The sequence below is a fragment of the Microcebus murinus genome, chromosome 1 (assembly GCF_040939455.1).
Source record: "Microcebus murinus isolate Inina chromosome 1, M.murinus_Inina_mat1.0, whole genome shotgun sequence".
Classification (NCBI taxonomy): Eukaryota; Metazoa; Chordata; class Mammalia; order Primates; family Cheirogaleidae; genus Microcebus; species Microcebus murinus.
In genome coordinates this window covers 82,078,328-82,106,140 of record NC_134104.1, presented here as the reverse complement: position 1 = coordinate 82,106,140, position 27,813 = coordinate 82,078,328, and the positions used below count along the sequence as shown (strand labels likewise).

General features: G+C 34.4%; 1 protein-coding gene across 1 annotated transcript in view; it reads right to left on the bottom strand.

Annotated features, from left to right (window-relative positions):
- Positions 1 to 27,813, bottom strand: part of CCDC39 (coiled-coil domain 39 molecular ruler complex subunit) — a 71,522-nt gene that overhangs the window by 7,811 nt on the left and 35,898 nt on the right. The window contains exons 9-14 of the mRNA XM_012736986.3: positions 26,991 to 27,123; positions 24,290 to 24,484; positions 23,211 to 23,375; positions 19,441 to 19,578; positions 17,630 to 17,838; positions 11,311 to 11,434 (exon numbers count right to left, since the gene is read on the bottom strand). Of these exons, the coding sequence (XP_012592440.1) occupies positions 11,311 to 11,434; positions 17,630 to 17,838; positions 19,441 to 19,578; positions 23,211 to 23,375; positions 24,290 to 24,484; positions 26,991 to 27,123 (964 nt within the window). The remainder of the gene's footprint in view (positions 1 to 11,310; positions 11,435 to 17,629; positions 17,839 to 19,440; positions 19,579 to 23,210; positions 23,376 to 24,289; positions 24,485 to 26,990; positions 27,124 to 27,813) is intronic.

Sequence of the window (27,813 nt, the reverse complement as noted above, 5' to 3'; positions counted from 1 at the left end):
TAAAAATGCCAGAAAACCCATTTTTAGTCAAAACCAACTAACACTTTTATTCAGTCCCTATGTATGTGTATTGAAACCAGAATGTAGTCAATGAGAAAGATAAGTTTTATTAGTAATATTTCAGTTAACATTTCCATTTTTGTTTCTTATGCTTAAAAATGTGAGTTTTTTGTAACATATAATCTTTGTAACATAAAATAAAGCTTAGTAAAGAAAAAAGTTACTAGATAAACTATATCTAATTCCTTTGAGTCTAGAATTGACAACCCTATTTTATCTCAAATATAGTAATGGGACAAAACAAATGAAAACAGATTTTAGCTGTGGGTTGCCTTATCAGTGAGTTGAGTCACATTAAATCACTTCTCTAAGCTCAGTTTCTTCGTATTTATTCATCTTATACAAATTCCTGATCTAATTCCATTGATAACTTGAAGGTCTAAAATTCTGATTCCATTCTCTTCTAAATCGGAGATTATATAATGCATACCTTTAATTTGGATTAGAAAAGCTGGTATTTGGAAGAAATTTTTCTTATTAATACTTCCTGACATTTTAAAGCATTTTCAAGTAACTGTTGGACAGTTTCTTTAAATTGTGGTTAGAACTAGATTGTTTCCTTATAAAGACTAAGAGGAACTTGGAAATGAGATTTGAAAGATATCAGGGCTTCATTGGTTACTAATTGTATTTTTCAGTCTGGCTTTTGTCAGATACTATAAGTTGCTAGGGCTTGTGAAAGGAAAAACAAACCATGTGTGCTCCTCTGGTCCTTCAGTAGACCAGACACTACTGAAAGACCAAAAACAAGGCGGCTATGGGTTGACCTGCATCCCTTAAAAAAAGATATGTTGATGTCCAAACCCACAGTATGCCAGAAGTTGACCTTATTTGGAAATAAGGTCTTTGCAGATATAGTTAAGATGGGGTCATTTAGGTAGGCCCTAACCCTATATAACTGATGTCCTTATAAAAATGGGAACTTTGAACATAGGGATGACTGTGTGAAGAGACACAGGAAGAAAACCATGTGAAGATGAAGACAGGTATCTGGTTGATGCATCTGTAAACTGAGGAACACCAAAGATTGCCAGCAAAGCACCACAAGCTAGAACAAAGTCATAGAACAGTCTCCCTTACCTTACAGGAACCAACCCTAACAACACCTTCATCTTAGACTTCTAGACTCTAGAACAATGAGACAATACACTTCTGTTATTTCAACCACCTACTTTGTGGTATTTTGTTACATCAATCCTAAGGAACTAATAGAAGGGGTCAGCAAGCTTTGTATGTAAAGAGCCAAATAGTAAATATTTTAGACTTTATGAGCCATTCAGTCTATGTCAAAACTACCTGAATCCACCACTGCAGCATGAAAGCAGCCAGAGACAATACATAAATGAATGAGTTTATATATTGTGTCTTACAGTGCTTATTTACAAAACAAGCAGTGGGCAGCATTTGGCCAGAGTCCATTGTTTGCTGACCCCTGATCTACAACATGTAGAAAACAGAACATGTAGAATTTGGCACTGTAACCAAATTCTTCTTTGAGCTAGAAAAGAACTCTTTGAGGAGAATGTAAGAAGGGCATAGGAACAATGTTGGACTGAATTTCAATCCTAAATCTACCACATTGAGAACCAGAATCTACCACACTGAAAACCAGAACCACATCCAAGAACAAGTATCAGCTTCTAATTGACAAGTTTGTTTTTCCCAGCAGTGGAAACTACTAAAGTTTCTTATCTGACTATATTTATATGACTATAATTAGTCAGATAGTTAAAAATTCTCAAAAAAATATAAAATAAACATTTGTCAAATAATTTATTCAATGTATTAATCAAGGAACCAGTAGGATGGTTAGACTAGTTCAAAGGAGAAGTTGAAGAACAAATTTTATAATATGGACACATGAAGTCAGAAATGTTGAAATGAATTTGCTGATGATGCAAAACAGATTAATATCTTTTAGGATAATAAACTTCAATGCTTGATTTATTTTTTCTACAGAGCAAAGTTGTATTTCTATTGGCCAAAATTCACTTGTATTGTTAGCAACAAGAATCACTGTATTATCTACATGTTATCATCTGTACTTACAGAGTTGTATTAATAAAATAAGTTAGTCAATAGAAAGTGAATGGCATGCATGCCTACAGAATCAGATAATCCTTAGAAGGTCCACTAGAAAATGCCAAGACTGATATCACCAAGCAATGGCATCACTGCAACCCAATAATTGCTTTTCTCCATTTTCAGGCCGCACATAATTGTCCTACTATAAACTAGACTGAGTATAGTTATAAAGAAATAAAGTTTCATTTTTACACAGGTGAAACTTGGGTTATGAGTAAAAAACATGCTATACATGTTTAAACATGCTATACAATAAAAAATGGGAATAACTGTGGCAAGCTGTGGATCCCAGAGAGGATGGAAGGTAAAGGAATGTGGCATCAGGAAATTGAGAAAGGTAACTGACATCCTCAATTCATTTAACAGTCATTATATTATTAATAACATTTATCCAGCACTTTCACTGTGAACAGAGAAAATACTCTTTCCTCATAAAACCTGTTTTCCTAAGAAGTAGGTTAATCAGCATCATCATAGCAATGACAATCATAGCTAACATTATTGATGACTTGTGCTAGGCACTATACTAAGGGCTTTACATATATTTTCTCATTTTTCCCAACAAAAGTAACAATATTATCGTCATTTTGCAAGTGAGGAAGCTGAACTTATTCAAGGTCACCTACCTAGTCAGTGTTTTAGTAAAACCAGTATATGGACAAAGGCACTCTAAATACCAATACTTTCAGGTAACCCATCAGCTCTTGTTGGTAGAAAAACTTAATTGGAATTGTAACATCTATTTACTTTCTAAATATTTACATCTAACACACTAGAGATGACCTTTTACCCTCCAGGAACTTTTAAATCCTAGAAGGAAGAAAGTCCCATTAGTACTGGGCAGAAGCCTGAGGTACTACAGACAGACAAGTTACAAGAACGATTTGAGAGCTGGGACTGATTTCTCATGGGTTAGGCAGATTTTCCAGAGGCAAAGTGGCAGGCATACAACACATAGTGTATGTGCTAGAGGCAGATTTGAAGAAGAGCTACAGAAGAAAACTTGGAAGACTAAACAGATAGAAGTCAGAGGGAGCAAGTATCCACAATGGCTATCCTTTGAAGGTAGGAATTGGAAGATCTTCTCATCCTTACCCATGTGTGGTACAGGGAAATGAGTTATAATTTCCATTCCTTGTGTGTGTGTGTGTATATATATATATATATATATATATCTTGAGTAATTTCCCAGACTTTTCTGTAAAAGAAATCACACCTGTTCAGAGGATTTTCTACATGGGAAAGATGAATGTAATAGTACTCAGGAATGAATTTCCTCTTATGGGCTCCTAGGTAAAGATAACCATGGTATGGCAGAAGACAACACTTAAACATCAGAAGAAATAACAGATTCGCCTGTCTCCCATATAGTATGAAGGCAGGGGAGCAGCCCACTTCCTCTCTGAACAGCTGCCTTACCAGGATTATAATGGTAAACCGGAGTTTAAGATTCAGAAGTGGCGTAGCTCCAGGGGATTATAAGGTCCAGGGTGTGGAATGGGAGTAAGTAGCTATAGTGAAGTAAAGCTTTGATCCCAAGATATTCAACAGGTTGTCATATGCATGCTGAAGGCACCCAGAGTGATCACAGTCTTTCGGTGAAAGAGATTATGAATCTTGACTACAGGAGGGGAAAGCTGAGCATGGTTCCTGAGGCCTGTAATCCCAGCACTTTGGGAGTCCAAGGCAGTAGGATCACTTGAGGCCAGGACCTGGAGACCAGCCTGGGTGACATAGTGTGAACTCCGTCTCTACAAAATATTTTTTAAAAATTAGCTGGGCATGATAGCATGCACTTGTAGTCCCAGCTCCGTGGGACATCAAAGCAGGAGGATCACCTGAGCCCAGGAATATGAGATTGCAGTGAACTATAGTCCAGCAGTCCTGCAGTGGCACTTCAGCATGGGTGACAGAGTAAGACTCTGTCTCTACACACACACACACACACACACACACACACACACACACACACACACAAGGGAAATAACATGATACAAGCGATAGCAAAAAAAAAACAGTGTCAAAGAATGGTCAGGCATTCCAGAAGATGGCAGCCCAGAGACACCAGCAGCCAGATCGTCTGAGAAAGAAGGAAAAGTTTTAGCTTAAAAAGAAAAAATAAAGCAAACAAACCATAGATCAGGTGAAATTCTGAGGGGAAAGTGCCAAAACCTACAAGAGACTGAAGTTGCAAAGCAGAACAAGAAGAAGCAAGATATATACAGAGGTCAACTCCCGAAAGGCTTAGAATCCAGCAAAACGGGTAGGTGGAGCGGTTTATTTCTCCTTCCCTTACATCTCTGACAGTGAGCAGGTTCCTCAGCTGCTGGAGAGCCTTTTTATCCTCATAAGCCCCAAAGCGGCTGCTGACAGTGAACTGGGAGCTTGATGAGGACAAAGCACCAGGCTGCCAGCACCCACAGGGCTGCTTCCTGTCGCCACAGACCCGAGTTGAGACAGTAAGTGCCCTGTGCTTCTCCACCCACCCTGTACCTTTGTCTTCCCCAGGGGGATTCAACCCCTCGGTTTTCATTTTGCTCATTCCTACACAAATATTGGGGGATGGAGCACACCTCCCCCCACAGGGGAGACACTTTCAGGCCGGGGTGGGACCCTGGAAAGGAAATCTGCCAGCCTGCAGCACCATTGCTGGGGAGCTGAGCTAATTTGAGTGCCTACCTGCTGACAGATGCCTGGGGGAGACTGCAGAACAGCAGAGGGGGGAAAAGAGTGAAACTGATAGTGACAGCCAGATTATGAATCTCAGCCAGTCCTGCCTGCACAAGCAAACATTTTGGCTGGGTGGGGCCACCTCAACCCTTTCTGGCAGCTTCTCCCAGAACCCTAGGAGTAGAACTTTGACCCCAGCTGAAACAACTACCTTATCAGCTTTTGTGGGGCCTAAGGGCAGGCTCACCAAACCCAGTCCTGCCTGGCCTCACTCCTTCACCCGCTTCTGTGGAGAATAAAGACTCACTTGCAAGTTCCAGGGTCCCAACAATCACCTGGGACATTTAAGTGCTTCTCCTGAGGGGCAGGAGCCAGTCACAGGTCCCCCAAACAACACTGCACCTTGTTCCTTCAGGCAAGCACCACCTACTGACAGGGAGGTCAATTTGCATAGCCCTTTATAGCATTTACTGCCTCAGTCATGCAGGGTGTGGTTGATTCTTACCCACAAGCATGACTTACTGTAACCCTTGCTAGAGAGAGGCAAAGATATAAAATGTAACCAAAATGTTCGTACTTTCATATTCTTGAAATAAATAAAGAGATTAAACTGGGCATGCCACTATAATTCACACTGTTAAGAAGACCACAGGGCTGGGGAAAGAGAAAGGATTTCAAAGACCTCCATCCTTCCTCATCAAAGAGAGACAGGGAATCTGCCCACACACATAGTTCAGCACTGCTACAGCCTACAAACAACTAGCAACTGAGAAAATCGCTACACTAAGGATATCTATAACCAAGGTATCCACCCAAACCTAGAGCATCATGAAAGCATCCACAAGCAAAGCCAGAGTTTCTTACCCAACATATTTACAGTCACACCCTTACAAGTATGTGTGTGTGTGTGTGTGTGTGTGTGTGTGTGTGTGTGAGAGAGAGAGAGAGAGAGAGAAGCCCCATCTAAACAAGAGAAAATGCAAAAATAAGACGTGACAGCTGCCGTAGAGGGAAAGAAATCAGCAAAAGAACTCTGGAAGGATGAAAAATCAGAGCAAAAGGACACCCCCAAAAGGGAACACTGCTCTCTAGCAATGGATACCAACCAAAATGAAAATATTGAAATGACAGATAAAAAATTCCAAATATGGATTTTAAGGAAGCTCAATGAAATCCAAGAGAAAATGGAAAACCAACTCAAAGAAACCAGAAAACCAATTCAGAAAATGAAGCAAAAATTCACAAAAGGGATTGATATATTAAAAAAAAAAAACAAATAAATCGTCTGGAAATGAAAAATTCATTTAAGAAAATACAAAACACAGTGGAAAAATTTAAGAATAGACTACATCGGGCAGAAGATAGAATCTCAGAGCTTGAAGACAACTCTTTTGAATTAACTCAGTCAAAAATAGAATTAAGAGAAATGAACAAAACCTACAAGAAATATGGGATTATGTAAAACAGCCAAATACAATAATCATAGGCATCTCTGAAGATGAAGAAGAAAATGCACAAGGGTTGGAAAACCTATTTGAGGGAATAATTGAGGAAAACTTCCCTGGTCTTTCTAGAAATTTAGATATCCAGGTACAAAAAGCTCAACGAACACCTGGGAGTTTCATCACAAAGAGGCAATCACCAAGACAAATAGTCATCAGACTGGCCAAAGTCAACAGGAAGGAGGAACTCCTGCAAGCTATGAGGTGAAAACATCAAGTAACTTATGAAGGAAAACCCATCAGCCTAACTGCAGACATCTCAACTGAAACCTTACAAGCCAGAAGGGACTGAGGCCCCATCTTCAGTCTTCTTAAATAAAACAGTTGCCAGCCTAGAATTTTATATCATGAAAAACTAAGTTTCATATATGAAGAAGAAATAAAGACTTCTGGACAAGCAAACACTGACGGAATTTGTCAAGACCAGACCAGTCCTGCAGGAAATACACAGAACTGCATTATACATAGATCAGCACAATAGACACCTACTAGTATAAAAACACCCTAAAGCTAAAGCTCACAGCTAAAACTAAAACTCATAGAAAACAATAGCTCAAGAGGTAAAACAAAGCAACAAGGTACTACCTAACAGGATGAACAGAACAGCTTCCCACATATCAATTTTATCAATCAATGTAAACAGTCTGAATGCCCCATTCAAGAGACATATAGGCTGGATGAATAAATGAAAATAATAAAGCCCAAGATCTGCTATCTGCAGGAAACACATCTAACCACCAAGGACTCATAGAGACTCAAAGTGAAGAGATGAAAAAAAGTAATCCATGCATATGGAAACCAAAAGAAAGCAGGTGTAGCCAATCTCATATCAGATAAAATTGACTTTAAATAAACAATAGTAAAAAGAGAAAAAGATGGGTATTATATAATGATAAAGGGATAAATTCAACAAGAAGACATAACAATCCTAAATATTTATGAACCTAACACAGTAGCACACAGATTCATAAATCAAACCCTACTAGATCTAAGTAAAGAGATAAATAGCAGCATCATAATTGTCGGGAATCTCAACATTGACAGAATTGGACTGATCATGCAAGCAGAAAATAAAGAAAGAAACACCAGACTTAAATGTGACTGTAGATCAAATAGGACTAACAGACATTTAAAGAACATTTTACCCCAAATGTGCTGAATATACATTCTTCTCATCAGCACATAGAATATTCTCCAAGATTGGTCATATCTTTGGCCATAAAACATGTCTCAAAAAATTCAAAAATCAGAAATTGTACCATATATCTTCTCAGACAACAACAGAATAAAACTAGAAATTATCTCCAAAAGAAACACTCAATTCTATACAGAGTCATGGAAATTAAACAACATGCTTCTGAACGATTATTGGTTCAATAATGAAATTAAGATGGAAATCAAAAGATTCCTCAAACTGAAAGACAAAGGGGATATAAGCTACCAAAATCTATGGGATTCAGCAAAAGCAGTCTTAGAGGCAAATTCATAGCCTTAAATGCTATGACAGAAAGAGCACAAATTAACAATCCAATAACATGTCTCAAGGAACTAGCAAAGGAAGAGCAAACAAAACTGAAAGCCAGCAGAAGAAAAGAAATAAGTATGTTCACAGCAGAACTAAACAAAAGGGAAAGCAAAAAAACAATACAAAGGATCAATGAATCAAAGTGTTGGTTCTTTAAAAAGATAAACAAAATTGAGAGACCTCTTGCTAGATTAACCAGGAGTAGAAGAGAAAGGACCCAAATAAACTCAATCAGAAATGAAAAAGGAAATATTACAACTGATACTATAGAAATACAAAAATCATATGTGTATACTGTGAAAATCTCTATACACACAGAAAACATAGAGGAAATGGACTAACTACTAGAAATACACAACTTCCAAAGACTCAATCAGGAAGAAATAGAACTCTTGAATAGACTAGTAACAAGAAATGGAACTGAAGTAGTAATAACAAAATCTTCCAACAAAAACAAAAAACTCCAGACCAAATGGATTCACAACCAAATTTTAGGAGACCTGCAGAGAAGACCTGGTATCTATACTGCAGAAATTATTACATAACACTGAGAAGGAGAGAATCCTCCCCAACTCATTCTACAATGCCAATATCACTTTGATACCAAAGCCAAGAAAAGACACCAAAAAAGAAAACTACAGACCAATATCCCTTATGAATATAGATGAAAAAATCCTCAATAAAATACTAGAAAACCAAATTCAATAGCACATCAAAAAAATAATCCACTGTGACCAACTGGGCTTCATTCCAGGGATGCAAGGATGGTTGAACATACATAAATGAATAAATGTGATTCACCATATAAACAGAGGCAAAAACAAAGACCATATGATCATCTCAATTGTTACAGAAAAAGCATTTGAAACAATTTGGCACCCTTTCATGATAAAAGCCCTCAACAAACTAGGCATAGAAGGAACATATCTCAAGATTATAAAAGCCATACATGACAAACCCACAGACAACATCATACTGAATGGGGAAAAGTGGAAAGCATTCCCACTGAGAACTGAAATAAGACAAGGGTGCCCAATGTCACCACTTCTATTCAACATAGTGCTTGAAGTCTGAGCCAGAGCAATCAGGCAAGAAAAAGAAATAAAGGGTATCCAAACCAGGAAAGAGGAGGTCAAACTATCACTTTTTGCTGATGATATGATCTTATACCTAGAAAACTCCAAAAACTTCACCAACAGACTCTCAGAATTGGTAAACAAATTGGTCATAGCCTCAGGTTACAAAATGATGTACACAAATCAGTAGCATTTCTATACACCAGTAACAGTCAAGCTGAAAGTCAAATCAAAGACTAAATACTATTCACAATAGTTACCAAGAAAATAAAATACCTAGGAATATACTTAACCAAGGAGGTCAAAGATCTCTACAAAGAGTACTACACAGATGACACAAACAAATGGAAAAATATACCATGCCCATAGATTGGTTGAATCAATATTGTTAAAATGTCCACTCTACCCAAAGTGATTTACAGATTCAATGCAATCCCCATCAAAATATCAATGACATATTTCACAGGTCTAGAAAAAAATAATTCTATGCTTCCTTTGGAACAGAAAGGAGTCCAAATAGCCATCACAATCTTAAGCAAAAAGAACAAATCTGGAGGCATCACATTCCCACACTTCAAACTATACTACGAGGCTGTAGTAACCAAAACAGCAGGGTACTGGCACAGAAATAGAGACATAGACTAATGTAACAAAACTTAGAACCCAGATATAAAATGATCCACATACAGCTAACTGATATTTGACAAAGCAGACAACAATATGCACTGGGGAAAAGAGACCCTATTCAACAAATGGTGCTGGGAAAATTGGATAGCCACACACAGAAGAATGAAGAAGGATCCATATCTTTCACCTCTCACAAAAATTAATTCCAGATGGATAAAAGACTAAATGTAAGGCATGAAACCATAAGAACTGTAGAGGAAAATGTTAAGAAAATTCTTCTAGATATAGCCTAGAACAAAGAATTTTTGACACATTCTATAGGACAAAGAATTTGTGAAGAAGACCCCAATGGCAATCGTGGCAACAACAAAAATAAATAAATGGGACTTGATTATAGTAATAGCAAAAAGCTTCTGCAGAGCTAAGGAAATAACAAAGCAAATAGACAACCTATAGAATGAGAGAAAATATTCACAAGCTATATATCCACTAAGAAGCTAATTACCAGAATCTATAAAGAACTCAAGCAAGTTAGCCAGAAAAAAATAAGTAAACAAACAACCCCATTAAAAAATGGGCAAAATATATAAATAGAAGCTTTTCAAAAGAAGATAGACAAGCAGCCAATAAACATATAAAAAATGCTCAACATCATTAATCATCAGGGAAATGAAAATTAAAACCACAAGGAGGTATCACCTTACCCCAGTCACAATGGCTTTTATTAAAAAGTCTAAAAAAACTAGATGGTGGTGTGGATACAGAGAGAAAGGATGCTTACACCCTGTTGGTGGGAGTGCAAATAGAAAAACCTCTATGAAAAACAGTATAGACATTCCTGAAAGAACTAATAGAACTAATAGTGGATCTGCTATTTGATCCAGCAATTCCACTGCTAGGTATTTATCTAAAGGAAAAGAAGTCATTTTAACAAAAAAGATATTTGTACTTGAACATTTGTTGCAGCACAATTCCCAATTGCAAAGATGTGGAATCAACCTCGTGCCCATCAATTCATGAGTAGATTAACAAAATGTGATATATGTACACTCTGGAATATTATGCAGCCATTAAAAAGGAAGCCTTTTTTGCAACAATTTGGATGGAACTGAAGACCATTATCCTAAGTGAAGTATCTAGAGAATGGAAAAAGAAATACCAGATATACTCACTATTAAATTAGAACTGACTAATGAGCACACATGTGCACACAGAGAAGTAAAACTTAGCAGAATTCATGCAGGGAGCAGAGTGGAAGAAATGGTGGGCAAACACCTACCTAACGGGTGCAATGAACATTATCTGGGTGATGGGACCACTTATAACAAGCATAAAAAAGTTGATACATGTAACCAAAACCATTTGTATCCCCATAATATTTTGAAATTAAAAGTTAAAAAGGGTGTTTCAGACCCCTCTCAGCAAAAAGAGAAAAGAAAAAATATGGTCGTGTGGAATAACCTGAACTTAGGAGAGGAAGGGTTTTGGAACAAATGAGCAATAGGTTTTGGGAACCCGAGAGCAGTACTTTAACCTCATAGACTAGATGTATGTAGAGCTAATAATGTTTCAGTATCTTTATCTAGCACTAATGTATTGGTCCTTATTAAGTACAATAGTTAATGGCCCTAGTTAAGTAAAATAGTTGCTAAATTTCATGGGGGAAAAAGTTGCCATTTTGGTTCTTTTAAATCCAGAGGATTCCTATGAATTAACAAAGAAAGGATACTTCATACTATCACAACTGTAAATCAATTAACATTACCTTTATTACATAATAGGCCTGTGTTTTCTCCTCTTCTCCTTCAGGAGGCAGCATAACAACAGTAAGAATTTCATATCTGTTCTTCAGCTTATCAATTTTACTTAGCCGCTCATGAAACTCAGTGCTAAAATGAAAAGAAAAAGAAACATTCATTAAACACTAAAAATAAGTAACTTTGTGTTGTTATTGAAGACATTTGGATTTGTATTATTGCTGAACTCAAACAGTTTAAATGTGTTCTCACTTTTAAATTTAATGATACAGTGTGAAACGTTTCAGATTTTACCCTACTTGAAGACTAATGAGTTAGCCTGCCACAGTTACATGGATGCTGGTAGAAGACAATTTCTGTATCAGAGACAAAGGGCTTTATTACTCATCATGCAGGAAGCGGTATAAGCTTCCTGTCTGTATTGGTTCCCTTTGCTCCCCATATCCCATGGGGTCAAGAAATGGCTCAAATGGATGTTGTGCACAGAGTGGATTTGCATCACAGCTTAGGAACCTCAAGCTTAGATAACCCAAATATTTTACAATGGGAAATAAGCAAATATGCTTAACTTTTGCTCCAGAGGGAGATACTAGGTCTAGTTTCTGAAGCTGTTTGCTATTCAAACATCTTTAAAAAGATAGCCTAGAACAAGAAAGTTAGTGCCTCTCTTTACAAGGTATGACAAAATATGAGAAACTCATGGAGAATTGTCTTCTAGCATTCAGATTCAGATTCTGTTTTTTTCTTAGCCCATTCTTCTGCAGAAGCAAATTCAGATTCTTAAATCTGTTGGTTAGTTTCTCATTTTATTTCAGTAAATTTATATTTTATAAACAATTTTTAGAACTTATTTTATAATAATACTAGTAATGCTAATCTATGCATAGCAATATGGAGGGTGACTCATTTGTCCGCTACAATTTCATGAAAGTAAGCTATCCAACCATGGCAAAATGAATTCTTCAACCTACCAGTTTTTCTACTCTTAGAGAGAAGTAACAGTAAAATATATTTAGTGTCAGAAGTTATAGTTTTCCTTATTTTTAATTATCACTATTATTTCATCAGAAAATATTTACTCATCCTTTATGTAATCATAAAAGACTTACTGACTTTCAAGCTTAAGATGCTGAACTGAGCACAAGTAAATTTTTCCTCCTTTTTAAAATGGAAAAGATTTTTTTAAAAAATATAATGCTCTGGCAACAAGAAAGACACAATTTTTTCATGAATTCATGGAAAAATGGAAAACAGATGGTATAAAATTAATGGGGAAAAGATAGATATACACACAGAAGAAGATTACTGCAGAAGCAAGAGCCATTTTCTATCAAAGAAATCTAGAAAATCCAGACTCAAGAATAAGAAAGAAAAAGAGCAATAGTGATCTGTGAGGCTATTATAATGGGTAATTAATAAAAGGACTGTCTACAGATCATCTGGGCCACTTCTTTCAATCCCTTAAAGTATACAGAGAGGTTGGCAGGAATGGTTTCTACTCCAACGATAACCAAAAAATCACCATAGTTCCTAACATGCATGTTGGAGCTGGAAAGAGAAATGAAAAAGAACATAAAGTAATTCCAGGCTTCCACAACAGTGGAAATAAATGAAAAAGAAAGGCAGTTCCACTTAGGAATGACATAAAGTCTTCATCACTCAAATAAATACCTCCTAACTTTCGTAACCTTGGAAGTCCTAACCCTGCCTAATACCTATCTATGTTCCTTACAGGACAAACTAGCACAGAGCCTACAATCAGTCTTACCATTCAGGGGAGAGATCTATTGGAGAAAGAGATCTACCTAATTGCAAAGGAAACCTCTATAAGCTAGCTATCAATATCTACTGATTATTAATTAAGCATTTATTAATAAATATTAACAGAAAGTCAAGGACCATTAGACATTTATAGAAAGTTAACAGCATAAACGGAAAGAACAAAATGAACAAAGAAAGAACAGACCTTGGGAGAAATAGAGATAATCCACAGAATAGAAGGTAAAAAGTATTTTTCTCTTTAAAAATATTTTATTTAGAATCCTCTAAAAGATAAGAGGATATTGATTCCCAAAACACCATATAACAAAATAGGCTGCTGTGAAAAGCAAGGACCAATGAATGAACAACAATTCTTGCAAATAAGTTTTCCTTTTCAATGTAATGGCAGTGAAGAATGCAGATTGAGTAAGTAATCTGGATGGATGGAGAAGGGGGGAGATTAGGCAGAGGGAAGAGGAATGCGGAGAGAGAGAGAGAATGAGCATATTGGAAAAAATAGAATAAAAAAGAGTAAAAAATGTAAAATGAGAGAAGAGAAACCTGGAGGACCGATCTAGGAGAGCCAATATCTACTAAAAATGAGCAACAAATGGGAAGAACAGAGAGAATGGTGTTGAGAAAAAAAATTAAAGTTGTAATAGAAAAATATTCCCTTGACCTGAAAAAAAAATTGAATGAAATAACTGAAAGAGCTCACTCATCAAGGGTCAAGCAAGAGAAACAAAAACCTACAAAAAACCCAGACACATACAAGGGAATTATGAAACACCAAGGATGAAGAGACTGTCCCAAAGCTTCCAGAAAGAAAAAAAAAAAAAAAAAAGCCAGTTTCCCAACAAAGTAAATTGAACTAACCTAGAATCAGACATCTCATAAACAATATAATATAGAAGAATATGAAACCATGCTTTACAATGTCCTACTGTCATTTCAAATATTTGAGGACTAAAAGGTTTCAGAAAAATCTAATTCTGAAAAACAAATTAAAAATCATACTCCAAAGAAATTCCAGGAAAATAGGATGACAAGGAACATATAAAAGAATGTTAAATTGAGAAATAAGTAAACACATAGATAAGTTGAAATTATTGCTGACAACTCGCTGTGCAGCTTAGAGCAAGTTAAAGAAAGGAGTTCTTTAAAAAGTAGAGACATAATATTTAAAACAATAAACAACAAGAAGAAACTATAATCAGTGATTTCAACAATAAAGAAAGATGAGAATAGGAAAAGTAGAAGTAAAAGATGCTGAAGTCTTATAATTTTAGGAAAATGAAAGTAATAGAAATTATTCTTCAATATTCATAAAGAAATTGAAAGATTAAAATTTTTTTTGAATTTAAGAATAAGCAATAAAACAATTAAAATTAGAACATATACCTTCCAAAGAATTAAAAAGGAAAAAATAGAAAACAAAATTCAGTAAAAACAATGAAAGACAAGAAAGAAAGAATGAATATGTGTCAACTTCTTAATGTTTCCTGAAAAGTTAAATATATATCTACCATATGATCCAGCAATTTTACTCGTAGGTATTTACCTAAGAGAAAAGAAAGTAGATGTCCATATCAAGAAAATATATGTTATACAAGTTTTGTTGTATTAATAATAGCTAAAAACTGAAAACAACTTAAATGTCCATCACCAGATAAATGTATAAACAAATTGAGGTAAACACATATAATGAAATACTACTATTCAACAATAGAAAGCCAGCATCAGCAAACCATCCTGCCTCCACCTGTTTTTTGTATAGCCCACATGCAAAGAATGACTTTTACATTTTTAAATGGATTTTTTAAATGAAAGAATTGTATTTTTTTTTATTTTTTTTTATGCCCTCTCTGAGGTTCGAAAGAATTGTATTTTATTAAAATGAAAATTATGCAAAATTCAAATTTTGATGCCCATAAAGTTTTATTGGAACACAGCCACACTCACTTATTTACACATAGGCTGTGGTTGATTTCACTTTATAATGGCAGAATTGAGTTATTGAAACAAAGACTATATGGAGTGCAAAGAACTATAATATTATCTAGCCCACATAGAAGAAGGAATGTATTATTGATATACACTACACTAAATGGATGAATTTCAAAATAATTATGCCAATAAAAATAGCCAGAAAAAAAGAGTACCTACTACTGGAGTCCATGTATATAAAGCTCTTGCAAATGCAATCAATTATGGATAAGAAACAGATCAACAGTTGTCTAGAGAGAGAAACATGGGGAGGGACTGGAAGGAAGAATGATAATGGGGAAGAGACTTGTGGGGGTGATGGATATGTTAACTATCTCGACTGTGAGGATGGTTTCTCAGGTACATATGTATATCAAAACATATCAAATTGATCCCTTTAAAGATGTGCAATTTATTGCATCTCAATTATATCTCAAATGAAGTTGTTTTTTAAAAATAAAACTCCATTTAAGACAATTAAAGGCAGGAAAGGCAAAAAATAGAAAGAAAACATGGCAATATCAATTTTTGTGAGGCACAGTTAAAATAATACTCAGAGGGATTTTTTAACCATCAAAGCTGAAAATTAATAAGATATGCATCTATCTCAAGAATTTAGAAAAAGAACACAAAGAGAATTTAGAAAAAGACACAAAAAGAAAGAAAAATAGTAAAGGTAAGATCAGATACTAACAAAATAATGAATAAATAGACAACAGGGGAAAGATCAACAAGGGTTGATTCTTTTCAAACACTGATAAAACTGATTAACTTCTGCTAAGAATATCCTATCCAAAAAAGAGAAGTCACAAATAACCAATATTAGGAATTAAAAAGTGGTTATCTCTAAAAACACTATAGTTATTAAATAGTAAAATGATACTATAAACAACTTTATGGCAATAACTTTGAAGTCTTGGATGAAATGAAAAAATTTCCTGGGAAAAAATATAATTTACCAAAACTAAGTTGAAAAGAAATACAAAATCTGCATTGTCTTATAGCTCTTAAACAAATTAAACCAACAGTTGAAAATCTTCCCCCATAGAAAAAAAACCCAGGCCCTCAATGGCTTTACTAGTTAGGTCTTTGAAAATTCAAGAAAGATACAATTCTATTATTTTATATACTTATCTAGAGTATAGAAAAATAATAAACACACACAAATCATTTCACGAAGGCAGACATAACCTTAGTAATGTGATAACCTGACAAGGGCAATGAAGCAAGAATTGTGGGTCATATGTACACATGACCATAGATGCAAAAACTATGTAAAAATATTCCAAAACAAAATCTAGATATACAAAAGATAATGTAACAGACAAGTTGGGTTTATTCCAGAATGTAAGGTTGATTTCACTTTGAAAAATTGATCAATATAATTAATTACATTAACAAGGTACACCATGTTAATGAATACAGAAAAAGTACATAATAAAAGTCAACATTTATTCTCGATTAAACAAATTAAAACAATCTTTTATTTGTTTGTTTTCTGTTTTTGAGACAGAGTCTCACTTTGTTGCCCAGGGTAGAGTGAGTGTCATGGTGTCAGCCTAGCTCACAGCAACCTTAAACTCTTGGGCTCAAGAAATCCTACTGCCTCAGCCTCCCGAGTAGGTGGGACTACTGGCATGCGCCACCATGCCTGGCTAATTTTTTCTACATATATTAGTTGGCCAATTAATTTCTTTCTATTTATAGTAGAGACAGGGTCTCGCTCTTGCTCAGGCTGATTTCGAACTCCTGACCTCGAGCAATCCGCCAGCCTCGGCCTCCAAGACAATCTTTTAGCAAAGAGTAAAAGCAGATGGAAGCTCACCTAATATGGTAAAGGATATCTAAAAAAAAAAAAAAAAAAAAAAAGCAAGTCTTATGATAAAACAATGAAAGCTTTCCCTTTGAGACCAGTCACAAGACAAGGGTAACTGTAATCACCACTGCTATTCAGTATTAAACTGGAAAAAATAAAAATTTTAAAGATGGGAAAGAAACTATTATTATTTGAAAATGACATGAATGAAATACAGTACCAAGAAAATTAGAATCTACAGATCAATTGTTAGTAATTATGAGTTTAAGCAAGGTTGCTGGACACTTAATATACAGAAATCAACTAGCAGTAACAAACCAAAAATAAGATGCTTTAAAAAGAGATAACATTGACAATCACGTAAAAAAAAAAAAAAAAATAACATGTAGTCAGGAATAATCTTTTAAAAGGTAGGCAAAACCTCTATGGAAAAAACTGCTTCAATAGATACAGCTATTGGGTATCCATAAGGAAAGGCATGTTATTACTGACTCTTACCACAAACCATACACAAAAATCAATTCTAAGTAGATTAATAATCTTAATGTAAAAGGAAGAATCTAAAGAATAAAGAATTAGTCAAAGGAAAGAGCTTAGATTTATGGCTATAATCTGCTTTATATCTTATATTAAAAGCCTTTTCCAAAGAATAAGAAAAAGATGGACATCCAGGATGGTTGAGGAACCAGCCAGTTCTCCTGACATTACCCTTACACATTTTATTTCAAAATTCTTTAGCAGAGCTTTAAAACTCTAACAATTACCTTATGTTTTGCCGTTCTTGATCAACATATCTTATTTGTGATGCAAGCATTGCTTTGTGAACTTTAATTTCTTCAGTTCGCTCTTCCATAGCTGTGTGTAATTGCTGTTTTCTTTTTTCCAGGGAAAGAACTTCTTCTGCCTTATTATGAAGCATTTCTCGAGTACGTTTAACTTCAAGTTTTAAAAGATTGTCCTCTATCATCAAATCCTATCCACATTAAAAATTTGTCAAATATTTAAACTACTATTTTTATAGCAAAACTAAAATATTTTTCTTTTATTGCTGTAAAAGTCAAACTTGAAAATATGTTTTTCTAACTTGACTATTAACTAAGATATCAACTAGGGGTAAATTTAGCTTACTCGGAGTCATGACTCTAAGTTTTTCTCTTCTCTTAAAACAAAGGGGCTTATGGCTATTCCAGATCATTTCTTATAATTCTATTTTAAATTCAAGCTTTACTAAAAAACATTTTAAAAAGTTATTTCTGAGATTAAAACTTACAATGTCTAGAAAACATATAAAGTCCTAAGAACAGGCATTTTTATACTCTGAATCTCACAAATAATGTGGAAATAAATTTTTATTTTAAAACAATTCAATCACAATTACTGATGTAAGAGTACACAAATAGACCAATTTTCAGAATAGAAACTCCAGAAATGAATACTCCAGAATACAAGATTTTTCTGTTTCATAAACATAGCTTTTCAGTTGAAGAAAAGATTAGATCCCTACATCTTACATGTACCAAAAATATATTACAGATGAATTAAACAATTAATAGAAGAGATGAAATCAATGCAACTACTAGAAGTATTAAACATTTGTCTAATTTTTAGTGTGACAAAAAAGTTTGTAAAGCATAAAAATTATAAAGGGAAAAAAACCTAAAGATTTGATGTTTAAAAATATTTTACAAAAACACTGAATAAAAATTTATAGGTAAATGGGTAAAATATTGACAATATTTATGACAGAGATAATATTTTTACAGATGAAAATCTTTTACAAAGCAATTTAAAAGCATAAACTTCCCAGTGGAAAAATGGGCCAAGAATGTAAACTAGAAATCCAAAAAGAAAAATTATGGCACATGACATAATGGAAAAAATGTTTTAAACATTTTTATTTAAACATAAATGTTTTAAATTTTATCCCAAATGTTTTAAATGGTCACCAATTTAAAAAATACAGACTAAAACAATGAGAAACTATGTTTACCTATGAAATTGGCAACAATTTTATAATTAGAATATACAGCCTCGGTGGTGGTGAATAAAATAGAATGCTTACATGCTGCTGGTTGGGAGTATTAATGGAACCCTCTATAAGGCAGTTGAGCTTTAAAATAGTTTCGAGACACTAAAAATATTCATTTCCTTTTGAACCATAACTATACAGCTAGGAATTTATCCCAAGGAACTAACTGAACAACTGTAGAATGATATATGTACATTGTACATGATAAACATTAGAAAGGAATATATATCCAAAAAATAGGAGATGGTTAAATAAATTATGATAACTTCATGCAATGAACTTTTTGGCAACCTTTAAAAATGTTTTTAAAGAATAATGTTTTAGGAAGCATATATAATATATTAAAAACTTTTAAAATACAACATGTAAGACCAATTTTCTTTTAAAAACTGGAAGGAAGTAATGGATTGTAACACTGTTTATCTTGGGTACAGTGATTAAAGTGACTTATTTTCTTCTTTATAACTTGATATATTTTAAAGCTTTTCTACAATTAACATAAAACATAGGGTTTTAATACTATATATGCATATAATTTTATCGTACCTGTTTACAAGCTTTGGTCTTTTGAAGTTCTTTCTCAGATCTGTCAATGAAAAGGGTTAGTCCATTTATTTCATCCATAAGGGACTGCTTTTCATCACAGTTTTTACTGTTTGACTTCTTGATAAAATAAAGATCATTCTGTAAAAAGAAAAAAGTATACAAATGTGTTTTTAAATAACACTTATATTAAGTACATACTATAGTAAACATATCTTACATTAAATTATATACTCAAATATTTATAATAAGCAGATGTTTTAATCCTTCTCTTCACACTGTGTCTCCAATATAATATACATGAATATTTACACAGAAACATTTTCATTTTTATCATCTATTGATATTTTGGGTTTAGTACAAGTTCAGTATTTCTAGGAAATATTATGTACAGTTCCAGTTCAACCTAATGAATTACAGCTGTCCCTCAGTATTCTTGGGAAATTGGTTCCAGGACAGCTCCCCCCCCCACACACACACACATATAAACACACCAAATTCCAAGGATGCTCAAGTCCCTTATATAAAATAGCATAGTATTTACATATAACCTATGCATATCCTCCTGTATGCTTTAAATCATCTCTATATTACTTATAACATCAATACAATGTAAATACTGTGTAGATAGTTGTTATACTGTATTGTTTATGGATTAATGGCAAGAAAAAATGCTGTTTATGTTCAGTACAAATTCAACCATCCATTTTTTTCCTTTTTCTTTTTTCATTTTTTTCTGTCTTTTTTTCCTCCATCCATTTCTTTTTCTGAATACTTTCAGTCCTCATTTGGTTGAATTCGCAAATGCATAACCAGTGGATACAGACAGCTGACTGTATTAGGTGCTCGCCATTTATGAGGAGAAGAAAGTATACACTGTAGGTCATTATGTGGTTCGCTACTCCCATTTGGGAGTTTATTGTTTGATTCTATTCAAGTTCCAGATGGTAAAAACTTCAATATTCTGAGAAAGCATAGGGTCCTGGTTAACAGTACAAGCTCTAGAAATAGATGGCCTTAATTACATATTAGCCATCTGAGCCAAGTGTGATCTACTCTTCCCATCTCTAAAACAATTCCTACCTCCCTGGGTTGTTGTGAAGATTAAAGATGTTACTATCAAAGAGTGTGTACAACAGTGCTTGACACATAAAAGTTCCACGTGAATGTCAGCTATTATTATTACATATATAATCACATATTGCTAGAGAAAAAAGAATTTGGTAAGATCTAATTCCATCAGATATATAAATAGTTCATACATACTCAGATACCAATTTTCTAGTTTTATACCAGTTAGTGTCCCTCTTCCCACCCAGAACCCAGAATAACGTTTGTGCTCTTAATTGCTTCTTGTTTCCTAAATCAAAACTTTCCAGTTCCAAGATGTTTCTTTCTCTCTCTGCCTTCCTCCTCTCTCTCTGTATCTCTCTCTCTCTCTCTCCCCCACTCTCCTTTTCTGTCTTTCTCATTGCCTATATTTTTCTAAAGTATCAGGACCTATGATTATACCAAAATAGTAAGAGGAAGAATTTTTGCATAAGAAAATGTGATTTCATAAAATTAAATTTAGAACAAAAGAATTAAAATTTAATGTGATTTTTCAACTGAAGAAATTAGTTTCCATTATATAAAATAAGGGATGGAATGGCATGGCAGAGGGCATACAGAATGACTTTATGATCTGATGCTACTATTGAGCAAAGCAAATCTTTGTTAGCTTAACTAGATTTACTATATTTTAAAAATTCACCTGCATCTCTATTAATTTATTTATCTCTCTGTTAAAACCAGAGTTGAATAGGCATAAGCACTAGTTAACTGTATGATGGCGAGAACAGTCAGGGTAATTAAAAGGGAGAAAAACTATAACCATTTCCACACAGCAAAACAGAGTAGGGGCAAGAAATATATTTGGATACAAAAGTCATCCTCCTATCGTTCTGTACCATTAATATTCTCATAGTCTAAATAATTAAAACAATACCACATTTTGAGTGCCTACTAAAAGCTCTGTGCTAAGATATACATTTATTCTAGTTCTCCCAAATGCCCTAAAATAATATCAATCTTTTCCCCATTTAATAAATGAGTAAACTAAGGCTCAAAAAAGTTAAAATAGCAGTAGTGAAATAACCTTGAAATTCAAAACCAGTTCTATCTGATCCCAAAGCATGTGTTTTTCTCTCTTAAACTATAATAACAGTTAAAAAATATTTCAACAGGCCGGGCGCTGTGGCTCACGCCTGTAATCCTAGCTCTTGGGAGGCCGAGGCGGGCGGATTGCTCAAGGTCAGGAGTTCAAAACCAGCCTGAGCAAGAGCGAGACCCCGTCTCTACTATAAATAGAAAGAAATTAATTGGCCAACTGATATATATATAAAAAATTAGCCGGGCATGGTGGCGCATGCCTGTAGTCCCAGCTACTCGGGAGGCTGAGGCAGAAGGATCACTCAAGCCCAGGAGTTTGAGGTTGCTGTGAGCTAGGCTGACGCCACGGCACTCACTCTAGCCTGGACAACAAAGTGAGACTCTGTCTCAAAAAAAAAAAAAAAAAAATATTTCAACAGAGAAAAACTATTCCAAACCAAAATTTTGTCACCTTACAAGAAAAAATGGAAAAAAAAAAGGAACAGCTGTCTTTCCTCTTTTGTAGCCTTCAAGGAATTCAGGGCATTTCTTCTTAAAACCACTAGAGGACACTCATTACTAGTCTTTCCTGTGGTAAATAACAACCTTTAAACCCTGGGGAGTTCTTATCCTATTCAAGTCCACACTCTCACTTTTGCTCTCTTATTCTCCAGTCAAACTTTAACATAGCTTTTATATTACAAGCATAAAAGTAATATAAAAGTAATAAATAATAAGTAGTAAATAAAAGTAATAAAATTCCTAAAGATAAAGAACATTCTCATCTTAACAGATTTAAGTCAATTTAAATATAGTAACTAAGTAAATATTTGAATAACACAATGGCTGACTCATAAAAAGCAGCTTCTTTTAGATGGCATTTCAGAGATAAAGGGCAATCAAGTTATTTGTAATGACAGACACATAATAGAAAACTAGAATTTATCTATGTTCCAAACAGGGTACTCTTAATATTTGGAAGTCAAATGAACCAGGGATCAAATCCTAGCTCTCCATGTACTAGGCATATAACATTGGACAAGTGACTTAATTTGTAAAACAGGCAATAATATCTTCCTTACAAGACATTTATGAAGATTAAATGAAATAAAATACTAGAAGCATGTAATACAATATTTAGCATATGGTAAATGCTTAATTAATGATAAGATCACATTCTAGTAGTCAGTATAGAAATATGAACATCTGGCCATACTTCTTTTTTAATAGAAACAGGGTCTTCCTTTGTTCCCCAGGCTGGAGTGTAGTGCCCCAATCATAGCTCATTGTTAGCTCCAACTCCTGGGCTCAAGCAACTCTCCCATATCAGCCTCCTAAGTAGTTGGGACTACAGGTGCATGCCACCACATCTGCCTAATTTGTTAAGTTTTCTTTTTTTAGAGATAGGGTTTCACTATGTTGCTCAGGTTGGTCTCAAACTCCTGGCCTCAAGCGATCCTCCAGCCTCGGCCTCCCAAAGTGCTGGGATTATAGGCGTGAGTCATCATATGCAGCCCATACATTTGTTATATATGTGGGTAGATTGGCACTCACCCTATCCAAAGTAGTCTTAGGAACATGTTGACTTAAAACAGAATAACTAATAGCTAGGATATTTGAAATATAAAAAGCATTTAAGTTACATGAAGCTTCTTGATCTGTGTTTCCAAAAGGCCAACTGTCAATTTTTTCTCCTCCAATGACTTCTTAAGTTCAACAATTTTTGCTTCAAGGGCCTGTTTTTCTTCTGAATTAATTTCTCCCTTTAACCGTGACATTCTCCTTTCCATTTGTTGAATTAAAAAATCCTGTTATGTTTTTAAAAAGTAGTAGGAAGAAACAATTAAAAGCATTTCTATAAATGTAAAACCACAATAAATACTTTTTAATGCATTTGATCTGGGCATAATCATTTAGTAAAGTCACTTTAGTCCTTCAGTAATTCAGGATAAAATTCTTCTTACTCTAGGGGGAACAAAAACAAACTATTCTTCAACAATTTGGGTACATGATAGACACAGAAGTAATATCCCTAAAATGTAATACCTCAAGGGGATATTCATCATGCTACTGTAATGGAACCATGAATTTACATGGACATGAATTTGTCAGAGAACATCTTCTAAGGGATGCAAAAAAGATAGTTACAAATTGTTAGCCATGAAAAGTTCAAATATGATAAACTTCTAATGAATTATTCTTAAAATTATGCTTTAGCATCTGTAATTTTGAGAAACTAAGAATATATTAGATGAGAAAATAAAGATTTAGAGAGGAAGGACATGAAGAAATTACTATGAAAATATAAAAGAACAAAATAAAGAAAACCTGAAAAAATACTTTTACTCTATTGGTCTGGGGATGGGGGTGGGGGTGGGTATGTTTGCATAACTAAGAAGCAATATAGTTTTTCTAAATTTCACATATCCCATGCCTTCTTTTGTTTTACTCTGGGTTCAGTTGTCCCATGTTCCTTTAACGTATGGTTCTCCCTCACTAAAGTTGTCTCTCCTCTTGCCTGTTTATTTCAGATTGAGAAAAAAAACAGCATTTAAGGCTCCCCCATCCTACTACTGACCTAACATGACATACATACAGATATAGCAAATAGATAAAACCTTCAGCATCTGTCTATCCTTTGTTTTCTCAAGACATTAGGATATCTTGACTATCACAACTGTAACAAATCAATATGGAAGATATTCACAAAATTAACATCTACCTGACTGTACATAATTTCTTGCTGCTTTAAGGTTTCAAAATCCAGTCTATGTAACCGATGGTTGAGATGTTTTAGAGAGGAACGGGTTCCTTCAATTTCTGAAACAACAGCTTTTTCTTTCATTGTCTCAGTCTGTAATGCCTGGACTTTCTTAAAAAGCACATCTTTTACGAGCTTCAACTGAACGTCCACTTCCTGATAATAAGAATTATAGTGATTTATAAAATTATAATGTAAAATCTTTTATTTATGTGAACATTACAATTTAAAGGCTGATAAATAAACTTGAACTCCGCCACCATTAGAGCCCTTTACATAATTTCAACAAATCTCCAACATTTCTTATAGTCTATTCTGGTAGACTAGTAGTTTTCTATTCCTGTATCATGCACCTTGACTCATTATCTTATGTCCATGCCATATTACCCTAGCCTCAGAACTTGTTCACTTGTTCACCTTACTGGTTTCTTCAGAAAATAAAATCTACTGAAGATATACAGCTTGTACAAGTTTACTGAAGTCTTGACGGTGCTACAGGGAAAAAACCACATCACCCAATCTTCCATCTTTTGTGGGGCACTATCTAAGTGGTGAGCAGGTAATGTTTAACCATCAACTCTCCAGTGAATAGAGATTTGGGGGAGAATCTGATCCTCATGGTGTAAATACTCCCACCATGGCCACTTTCAAACTACTAACATGATTCTGCTAAGTGCAAAGTTGAGAAGAGATACATAGAAGCAGACCATTATATAGTAATTCTAACTTACAAGTATAACAGGTGTAAGTTATCTTGAGTAAGCTTAGAACACAGATAATAGTAAAATAATTTGGAGGATAAATACTGAGTATTTATTACTTTTGTTGTAAATATATTTAATTGTAAGTCTATGTAATTTTATTTTTAACAGTAGCTATGTTTAGCAGCCAACTTACAAAATTCCTGAAAATGTAACTATTGACTTTTGTGAGCTGGTAGGCATTGGCCCCAGCACACTATTGGCACTATCCATCACTCACTATCCATCGCTTTGCCCTCAGTTGGCCTCTCTACCATGAGTACCCCTCTAGGAAATAGAAACAAGCCCCCCATTCCTACTGCTCCTCTCTCTGGAGGCAGAGCTGTCTTGACATCAAGGCTTCACAACCAATGTACTCCAGGCTTCAGAAAGATCTACTGTGTCAAGACCAATTGAAAGTTATCTTTTAAAATATTGAAATAATTTGCCTCTGTCTTCTTACACCCACAGAAGCATATTTCCCCTTGGCAACCAATGAACAATACGAAACAAAACAAATCTGTGATTGGCCCATTTAAATCTTCACAAAGCAAGAAACATAATCTGCTATCCAATAAATTATTTTTCATATAATAGACAACATTCACTGTCTTTAGACCCTCTCAGAGATTGTGAGGCAGAATTTTAAAGTCAGTGCTTGGTGGTGAATAACACAATACATCTCCAAAAAAGATAAAGTTGGGATTTTTTTCAAACAAACATATAAAAACCAACAGCATCAAAAAACGAAGATTATGAACACAGGCCTGCTACATGATCAGTATACCTAGTGCCAATATTAATTTTTCATAATTCAGCTAATTTCTTTAAAAATATCTGAAGTATTTAATTCTCTGGGATCAAAAGGTCTATTTCATATGAACTTCAAAATCTTTGCGGGTTTCTGATAAGTTCTAATACTATCCCAACTTATATGTTATAGAAAATCATGCTCTCAGGGGAAAAAAACCCCACATAACATTTTTAAAATACTGTTGTACAATTTGGGCTCAAATAGTACTCAAGTCAAGATTGCTTCAAGACTTCATTACTCAGAAATTTTTACAGCACATTTAGGAAGCTGGATTCCATCCAAATATAGGTGGAGCCACCTCAGAAAATGTCGGGGGATTTTGCCATCATCTTCAGATACACACACACACACACACACACACACACACACACACACACAGAAAACAGTAAAAGAAAGAAGTAGTGTCTACAGTGTTAGGTCACTTAAAGTCACTTTGAAGTTTTCAGTGAAGAAATGGTAAATCAGCCTTTTCTAGTTCCTAAAAAATTGGTTTTGGATTTAATGCTGACAACATGTCAAACAGAATGGAATACCAAGGGAATGCCAGTAGAGCTAGTAAAGTGATAGTATTTTAAAGTTTGTTCATCAAATAATGTTTCCAGGATACAAGGAGTTAAAGAGATAGTATTAATAGATAAGGAATAAATACAGATAATGAACGTAGACAATCAAGGCAATTCCATTACAAACAACAAAAAAAGACAAAATAAAATGATAATCAGGTAGAAATCAATTATAAAACAAAGGCATTTTTCAAGATATGTATGAAATATACCAAAAAATATATGGATGATGGCAGGGACATAGACACAGTAGTCTTGAGAAGGAATGGAATCTGGGTTGGTGAAGGAGCAAGCTTTTCAAAAAGGCATCAAAGTTAAATGCTGAAAGTGGAGCAAATGGAGATTTAGTAGCTTAAGAAGAGAGGAGGCTAAGATGATCTTTAGAAGCAACACATAAAAAAAGGTTCAAAACTAGATTATAAATGTGATCATAGCAAAAAGCAGAGCCTCCTACAAGACCTCCTAGTCCTCTGATCCCAACAGTCTCATTAATTTACTCTTGCTAAATTTTCTGTGAATTTAAAAAAATTAAAACTAAACATTACCTTTACACCTTTTTCCTCTTCCTTTAGTATATCTTCCAAATTGGTAGCCTTCTCCTCTACAGACATGGTTCTCTCAGTTATCTCCTTTAATTTCCTTTTTACCTTCTGATTATTATTTTTAATTCTCTGTAACCTAAAAAGGATTTATGAGGAATAGATGGAAAACATGCCTAAAAAATATTTAATGCGAACAAAAAGTACTTTATCGTAAGATTTCTTTATATAACGTGAATATTTCTTTTGCTATCAAGCTGTTTATTACCACTACATATTTATTATTTATTATTTTTTTAAATGTGAAAGTTACTTATTTTTTTAATTTCAAAATATCACGGGGGTACAAATGTTTTTGGTTACCTGTATCACTTTCGTTATGCTTAAGTCAGGGTTATAAGTGTGACCATCACCCAAAGAGTGTTCACTGTAACTGTTGGGTAGGTTTTTGCCCAATCCACTTTACCATGCCCCCTCCCCCCTGCTTGATTTGCACTGAGTTTTACTGCCCTCTGTGCACATGTGTGCTCGTTAGTCAGTTCCAATTTAATAGAGTATATTGGTTTGTTTTTCCATTCTCTAGATACTTCACTTAATATAATGATCTTCAGTTCCATCGAAATTGTCGAAAAAGGCCTTAATTCATCCTTCTTCATGGCTGAGTAGTATTCCAGATTACACATATACTGCATTTTACTAATGAACTCACGAATTGATGGGCACCTGGGTTGACTCCACATCTTTGCAATTGTGAATTGTGTTATAACAAATATTTGCATACAGGTGTGTTTTTGATGAAATGACATCGTTTCCTTTGGATAAATACCCA